We start from the raw sequence: 8,443 nt of genomic DNA, 5'->3' as shown, positions 1-8,443 counted from the left end.
GAAAGCCAACTAAGATAACAAAGCATCCGCAGTGCAACTATTTTCAATCCTTTTCTACCATTTTTTTATTTAGAAACTGGAGTGGAACATTTCAGTGACTACGCTAGTTCATACTTGCTAATTGTAATCCCAGCCTTACCACTCAGCTCATCGATCATATCTCAGTTTTCAGCTGTCATTGACACCAGTAACTTAGATGTAATGTATTTCTCGTGCAGCGCGAAACAGTGGAGTATGATCATGTACGTCACCGACTGACGTTCAGCAGGCGACTAAGGCCGCGTTCGATGTCTCCTCGGACGAAGAACATTCTGCGCAGAATATTCTATTTTGCGTTCGATGAAGCACACAGGCGGACGACGAGACCGGCCATTTTGTGCGCCACTTACACAATGTGCGTCAGTTTCGAAAAAGGCCCAAGTTTACGTTTCCATAGAGACCACGCACAAATGTCAACAACTTCTGCAAACAGCTGCTGCGCCGCTTTTGAAATACGCGCCATCATTGCCTCTCTGCCCACCGTAGTACGCTCAAAAGATTCTGCGCGGACGACGAAGATTCTACGTGACGTCACGTAGAATCTTTGCCGTCCGTGCGACATCGAACGCCATTTCGGGCCCGGACGGCATAGAATCTTTGCCGTCCGGGAGACATCGAACGCGGGGTAAGTCGCCTCCGCGATCAGACAATGGCTGGTGAGTTGCCGCAGCCCGAGATCGGCCGCCAGCCTCCAATAGGACATAATCAGCGCGCGCACAGCGCCGGACGTAGGTCCGGTAAATCATCCCAGTAAAAGGCCGTGGGCCGGTCGGACGGCGGCGCGGCGCTCACTCGAGCCGCAGTGCCTTGTAGTTGGTCCAGAGCCAGTTGTGGTAGAGGCTGAGCATGTGGTCGAGCGGACGCACCTGCTTCCACTGGCCCAGACAGAATATCCGGTAGGCGTCGCTGCCGTACCGTCCGATGCCGTACAGCTCCGTGGGAGACTTCCACTTCTTGGTCAGGAACTCATCTGCAACGGCAAATAGAACAAGCATCGACTCAGAAATGCAACAAAATAGCACGTAAAAATGACATAAATGGAGCTCAAGCTTAGAAGGCTGGGCAGTGCAATTAATTTTCATTCCAAACCAACGACAGGAACTGATTCCAGTCAAATGCATGATTTAACATAAGCCGAGATTTGCTGAAAGTCAAACAAATGTGCAGGAAAAGGTCGATCAAATAAAATGCTTCGTGCAGCCGTGCATGATCCTGTCAGCCATTATCCAAAGACATTATTTGTAAATCACCTGAAGCTTACGAAACAACTACTGGCAAGTTAATTTCAGGAAATCGGATAGTACTCAAATACAAAAATGAATTTTGTATTTGTAACTGAAACAAACCATCTTCAAGAACGGTTTTAAAAGCTGTAATTTTCTCAGCTCGTCTGAATCCAAATACAATGCCATCGAGCCAAGCTGAATACCGCTGCGACACCATTCCAGGCTGACCACACTGCAGTGAATGACTGACCTGAGAAGCGAATGATGAGATCCGCGGCGTGCTCTCCCAGCTGCAGAGGCTCGATCAGGGACGCGATCTCCTGGGCGGAGGCGTCGCGCGCCGCCTTGGCCGTCGGCCAGCGCTCGAAGAACTGTTCGAGCAGCGGCCGGGCGCGCCGGGCCTCGAGCACGGGCGGCGGGTCGCCCCACACGTCCTCCGGGGAGGTCTCTGTACGGGGACAGACGATCACGCGTCAGGCCACTTCAGGCCAGCATCACTCGATGGACAAGCGCCAAACAATATCACCTAATGCGAATCGATTGTTTCCTGAACTCAGGGCAGCATGTGCTGTGCACGCTTCACATGCCGTGCTCCAACACACTCTTAAATGGCCGACGTGAAGTGTGAACTGTCGAGGCAAATAAAAAAATAAGTACCGCAGAGCTATATGGTCCCTGAAGGACAAAATCCTTTCAGTTTGAACCGTTATATATAAAAATACACATCTTTATACCTCTTGTAGACACCGATAAGAGTTCTGACCTGGCGGTTTGCTGAGGAAGATTGATGCGATGAGCAGTTTCCATGGGTCCTGGTAGTAGCGCTCCTGCACCAGGTCGTAAGGCGACTCGGGCGGCGTCCACGGACGCTTCTTGGGCGCTCCCGGTCCTGACGGACGATAAAGCGGGATACGTTACACGTTATAGCCATATTCAACATGGGTGCAGGGCAACCATAAACAAGTCATTACAGTCCCAACTGGAAAAGGGCCCAGATGCCCAGATGATCGATCAAAAAGGGGACGGCACGGAAAAACCATATTTGTGCTACTAAACTTGTAAAAACGAGATCAGCAAAAAGAATTTAGGTACGTAAAAACCAAGTTGGTCATCTTCCATCAAATCCTCTCCATAATCCCCGCTGACCCGTTGTGCCACTCAGCACCAACACTCGGCCAATTATAAACTGGGCACTTTCAAGGTCAGCGGCAACAAACAACAAAGCAACAACCCCGAGCCGGTGTCGCACTCACCTTTGCTAACGGCCGGCATGGCTACGCGCGGCGTGGTCGATGGGCTGAATTTGGACGCGGGCGTCCTCAGCGGCGGCGAGGCCAGGCTGGAGCCGCTGCCGGCCGGACGGCCCGGCGGACGGCCCGGCTTGCCGGAGGAGAACGGCCGGCCGGGCTTACCAGCGGAGGCAGGTCTACCCGGCTTGCCACTGGATCCCGGTCTTCCCATGTGTCCCGAGGACGAGGGCTGGCCCGACTTGCTCGCAGACGGCGGTCTTCCGGGCTTCCCCGCTGGCCGGCCCGGCTTCCCCGCAGACGGAGGGCGGCCCATGCGCTTCGAGAAGTCAAACTTGAGCTTCAGCTTGGTGCTGCTGGCGTCGCCGGCGCCACCCAGAGACTTGGCCCGCATGGCTTTGACGGCCTTGTTGGTCAGCTTTTTGACACTGGAGGCGCCCGACTTGGAGCCCGGTTTGCGCGAGCTGGGCGTGCCGGCCTGGGCGTACGGGTTGAAGCAGAACAGGTCCGGACATAGCTCGCTGTTGATCTCGCCCAGGTAGCGCCGAACTTCATTCTGCGACCGGAACTTGCGACCCATCGGGCTGTTCGCGAGAATGTGAACCGTTATGTCATAAACGATGAGACGCAAAAAGACGCAGCATCATAACTTATCTAGGTCCGTAGCTAACAGCTCTGTAAACCGCGTAGTGGCAAATGAAGTTAGCATTCATTTGAAAAATAAAGCGAGCTCAAATGTTTTAAGAGACGGACGAACAGAGGGGGAGCCCACACTAAGCAGATAATGTTGCGCAATGCGCATGTCCCTCACGCTCTGATAGGGCCATTCTGGGTTGAATTGGGAGAACTTGGATATCCAAATTTTAATGTGCCTATCCAAGTCAGACATGGTCCGTCCAACTCAACTTCCTTCAGCTGGCCGCCATTGCTCCAACCAAATGCGTACCACCTAAGATTTTCACAAGTCGACTGTCGAGCGCCGGAGCGACTCAAATCTGGGCTTTTTCACCGAGAGCCCAAGTGAACGCGTGCCCTAGTAAATAACACGTCCGACTGGGGACCCGATGGCGTTAAGTCCGAGGCTAAAAGAGAGCGACTGTTTGGCCCGTGATGTCACTCCAGCAAATGGCAGCTGGCGAAAGTGCCAGGCTGGACTCAGAAGGACCGTGTTGCCATGTACCCGTGTTCCATCTAACGTAATGGTACCTCCGTAAAATTTTACCAGTGGACCATGCACGGGCTGTGTGGCTGGCTGGTGAATAATGAAAATAATCCAGGCTATGGTGGTGGTCCAACCATAACATATCAAGGAGGCGACGTTTTCACGCAAGCACAACCCCTTGCTCGTTTGGCCACATAGCGACAAGCAGTAAGCAGTGCTAGACGGATCTAGAAAACAAAAACATAAGAAAGCACTTCAGAGACAATAAAGTTCGGTCAGTGATCATATTACCAGAGGTCATGAAATGAAGTGCCAGTTTTTCACCATACCACCATTAGGAGTTAGGACTCACTTATAGATGTAGACGTCCCATTTTCCTGCTGACTGGCCAGTAGACCTCTGTACACATTTCCTGGTCCAGCCCTCTGGGAGTTCTGGGTCGTCAAAATACACACCGTCTGAAAAATGTCAAACCAGACATAAACATGAAATGCTTGAAATTATCAGCTGACACTGTAGCATTTATTAATGCTTCAACGTAACAAAGCCACTTAAAGTTTAGCTGTTAAATATATATAACACAGGGATTACCCACAATTTTTTTGTTTTACATGATCAGTGAAACATAAATGCATTTTAATTACTTTATTGTTTTATGAAAAATAAAGGAGAACCAAACCACCACAAAGTGAAACCATGCAATTGTCAGGATATTTCAGTTGAGAAAAAGTTACAATACTCTCATAATCTTGCTACCTGACGGAAAGACAAATTGAAATGGATATCTAAGCTAGAAGAACATTCACTTTGGTTAAGCCTAGTTTCTCATTTCCCACCTTTAGTGTCTGGTTTTCTTGGAGTTGGGTCTGTCATGTTTGAAGTCTGTAACAATAACAAGACAATCACAATCAGAACTTGAAAAACATTGATCACATAATCCTCAGCCAGCTTCTTCCCAGGAGGTGGTAGTAACTAGTAACTGGGGAGTTTTCACACAAATGTGAGAATTGATGCAGTGCCACCGCGCACCCCAGCACTAGGTGAAGGGCAAGGCCAGAGCAGCCCTCTGATGCCATGAGCTAACCCAGTACGTACTGCTACACGGTGCCGGGTGCGGTGAATGAGGATCGCCAGAGCAGCCTAGCTCGGCAATGGGAGGAAATGTTAGCAGACCTATGACTCCCAATGCTGACTAAAGTGATTTACGGCTCGACTCCTCAGGAAGAAAGTGGTTGGAGCAAAGCTTTGAACCACGCTATGCAGCACCACACTGAAGAGGAATACCGGAAGGTAGCGTCTAGAGAGAGAAACGTACACTGGATAAAGCATCTGTTGCCACTAGCTGGACTGCTACAACCCCCTGACCAGTTTTGGCCAGCCAGCAGATACAGCGCAGTAGGTAGACTGGCGACCGCCACCAAGATCAAACTACTTACTGGACATTCCTGGGTGGCCGGAGGAATAGTCAGGCGACACAAAAAGGAACAGGGCATCTGTCCTCCATGTAAAGATGGGCTTGAGACCCTGGAGCACTTTCTCTATGAATGTATCAAGCTGCTACAAGCAAGGGAAGAGATACAGAAGAGAAGTGGAGCAGTGCTACCAAGAAGCTACAGCGCAGAGGAACTAATACTGGAAGCTGACCCACAGGTCAGCTGGATGATTCATCTGTAGACCTGCACAGGATGAGAGTGCAGGCAGAAATCAGTGAAGCAGCAGGACATCCTTAAGCTCAGCCTTCTATGACCATCCTTCGATTCTCTAGCGCCTGTGATGTAGCGTTAACACGCACAGTGGAAGGGTTGCGAGTACTACGCCCAGTGGAAGGGGGCGGATGTCTCCCCCCCCCCCTAATATCTCAGCTCCCACTGGACCTAGAAACACGAAATTTGGAGGGTAGGTGAAGGCCCTGGGAAACTCTGTTGTGTGTGAAGTTCATGACCCTAGGTCAATATCTTCACGGTCAAATGAGGTCAAGTCAAATGTGGTCAAATCTGCCATATAAGTGACTTTTTTGCGTTTACACGCCGATAACTCAAAAAGTTACCGGCCAATTTCTTTTTTCCTTTCACTATACGAAAGAACATACATTTGTGAGTATGTAAATATGGTAAATTTCTAGTTAATCCAACAATAAATATGGCAGTTGCCAGTTAGAAGCCTGCTAAGGGTAAGATGTCGCCGACTGAAGCGGGATCGGCCGACGCGGGAAACGCGGCAATCACAATTTTGTGTTTACACACTCATAACTCACATTTTTATCGGCCGATTTTCAAAATTCTTTGACCATAAGATTGCTTGAGCATTTCTTTATTTTCTCACGAAATTTGATGCGAATCGAATATGATCAGCGGTAAGGGGCGCGATGTAAAGACGGAACCGTCCCGTCCCGGCACAGTCTACAATGCAGGCGACACATAACGGCTGGCGCCGGCCGCCGCGCCGCCGCGGCGGTAGGATGCTTGATTTTACACCGCTATTACTAGACAAGTTGTTAACCGATTTTCTTATTTCTTCCACGAGAATATCCGCAATTCAATTCTGGACAGGTAGTCAAAATTTCACATTAATGTTAAGTTTGTGGCGCAAGTTATTGGTGAAAAATACCCTGACAGGCCCTGACAGGCCGTACCCTGACAGGCTTCGCCGCCTCGGCCTCCCATCGCTGCACTACCGCCGTCGTCGTGGAGATATGGTGACCGTGTACCAGCTCTTCCACGGACTTCTGGATGTGCCGCTTGAGTCACTGCTGACGAGACACGAAGCGCAAAACACGCGAGGCCACCAGTGGAAGCTGAGGAAACCAAACGCCAAGCATCTTTCTCGCAGGAACGCGTTCAGCGTCAGAATCATCAACGATTGGAACGCCCTGCCAACAGACGTCGTCGCTGCTGAGTCGCTGTCGTCTTTCAAGGCGCGGCTGGACCGGCACTGGTCGAGCGTGATGTTCGACATCCCTACCCTGTACAAAGGACCATAGCCTCTCCGATTATGCCTTTCACTCGATACGAGCGGGACCCATAGGCCGAGTGGCCTTATAACCCGATGACCAACTAAGGTAAGGTAAGGTAAGGTAAGGAAAAAGAGGAGGGGTGGGCAAAATCCGCCCCCTTCCACTGCACGTGTTTAAGTGTTTAACTGATAAAAGACTATAAGCATTGCATCCACTGGATGCAGCCGACCACACAAGAAGATCTCTATCGGAATATCTCTATCCTATCAGAAAAGCTCCAGGGTGTCTACCACCATCCACTGACCACTACCAGTACCACCAGCTAGGATGCTTGGCATAAAGTGTGTGGTCAGAGATGTCCTGAGCAGTGTTTCCTGGCAACACACTACACAAAGCAGTGTATTAGGCTTCCATGGAAACATCAACAAATTAAGATGCTCACAATGTTGAAGCGTAGAGTTGAATTCATCTCAAACGACGCCATACCAATACAGCAGTGCAGAGTAGGGTGCTGCAGCACCAGGGCGTGAAAAAGGAGCCTGCTTGATAGATGCCAAGAACAATTTGTATGTACCACTGCCTTAGATATAAAGTACTAGCCACGCGCCAGTGCGTCTGCTACTGATGGATATATACTATATAGGGCAGAAATGGCGGAACACCTTCAATTAAGGAGGGCACTGCTGACTTTTGGTCCCATTCTTTCCATGCAACACCCATGGGGCTAATGTTAAAATACAAAAATCAAAGAGGGCACGGTGCCCCGGTGCCTTCCCCGTTCCAGAGGGGTGTTCACGGGCACCGCACACTGCTGTGTGCGGCGTGTGCGGTGCGGCCAGCAGGCGTGTGGGTAGGGGATGGGGGTAAATGTCAAGTTTAAGTCCTAAGAAGATTTCATTGATAAATTTTTCATATTTTTACATTATTTGACATCCTGAATCCAAAAATGATACTCATTTGTCTCGCAAATAAAAGAAAAAAAACATAATCAAACCTGACCTAACCTTACCTACTTACCTATAACCTACCAACCTACAACCTACAAACCTACCCTAACCTAACCTAACCTACAAACCTACCTACCTACAACCTAAAACCTACAAACCTACAACCTAACCTAACCTAAAATCTAAAATTTTTGCTGTTTCATATTCGTATCAACAGCGTCACAATTGTAGTTAGGACCTAAACTTGACATATACCGGGGATGGGTAGGCGGTTCTGACGTCACGGCTGCGTGCGGTGGACGGTCCACTGTGGCCAGTCCCGACCGGCCACAGCGATTGCTGTGTGGGGTGATGGAAGGCTGACGTGGGGACGAAGTGGGCGGAGCTCCGAGGCTGTGTGCGGTCCGACCGCACACAGGGCCCGTGAACAGCCCTCAGATATAGGGCCTTGCACCTGATGACAAAACGCCCTGTGGGTCAGGGCGGTATAAGTATTTTTTAAAAGCAGTCATTACTCATTTCAATTTCAAACAAACAAATACACGCACTAAGCTATTATTTCCTATAATCCCAAACACAAGAGCCCCTACCATGACCAGACAAAATTAAATTAGATAAAAAAAGGAAAGAGCTCACCCACCACTACCTTAAAATTCAAATTTCATCATATCAACGTTGAGAGAGGGTACAAAAAACAAATTTCTCACGGTTTTAGAATTATTGTGTTTGTTGTCTTAGGCGAACAAGCACTAGTCGATTCTACTATCCAATTGGTAGCCTAGACTGCGTCAGTGAGCAGCATTTTTTTCCATTTACACAAGTTTCGAACATTATGCAGGACAGCGCGCCATGAATAGCATGGCGCTACT

At 49.4% G+C, this 8,443-nt stretch overlaps 1 protein-coding gene across 6 annotated transcripts; it reads right to left on the bottom strand.

The window, feature by feature from the left end:
• Positions 1–188: 188 nt before the first annotated feature.
• Positions 189–8,343, bottom strand: LOC122381888 (methyl-CpG-binding domain protein 4-like). 6 transcript variants are annotated; one of them, XM_043366640.1, is made up of 7 exons: positions 8,282–8,343; positions 4,511–4,556; positions 4,027–4,132; positions 2,519–3,096; positions 2,029–2,154; positions 1,516–1,713; positions 189–1,009 (listed from the first exon to the last, which is right to left on the bottom strand). In XM_043366640.1, exons 2-7 carry the CDS (start codon positions 4,545–4,547, stop codon positions 828–830), a joined length of 1,227 nt encoding a protein of 408 aa, XP_043222575.1. In that variant the 5' UTR covers positions 4,548–4,556; positions 8,282–8,343; the 3' UTR covers positions 189–827. The 6 variants fall into 6 exon arrangements, with proteins under 6 accessions (XP_043222575.1, XP_043222576.1, XP_043222577.1 ...); XM_043366641.1 differs by lacking the exon at positions 8,282–8,343 and adding an exon at positions 8,221–8,281; XM_043366642.1 differs by lacking the exon at positions 8,282–8,343 and adding an exon at positions 8,215–8,279.
• Positions 8,344–8,443: the final 100 nt, after the last annotated feature.

Source organism: Amphibalanus amphitrite, unplaced genomic scaffold (genome assembly GCF_019059575.1).
Source record: "Amphibalanus amphitrite isolate SeventyFive unplaced genomic scaffold, NRLGWU_Aamphi_draft 000129F_arrow, whole genome shotgun sequence".
Lineage (NCBI taxonomy): Eukaryota > Metazoa > Arthropoda > Thecostraca > Balanomorpha > Balanidae > Amphibalanus > Amphibalanus amphitrite.
The sequence above is the reverse complement of the archived record's forward strand: the minus strand, read 5'-3'. Positions and strand labels throughout refer to the sequence as shown.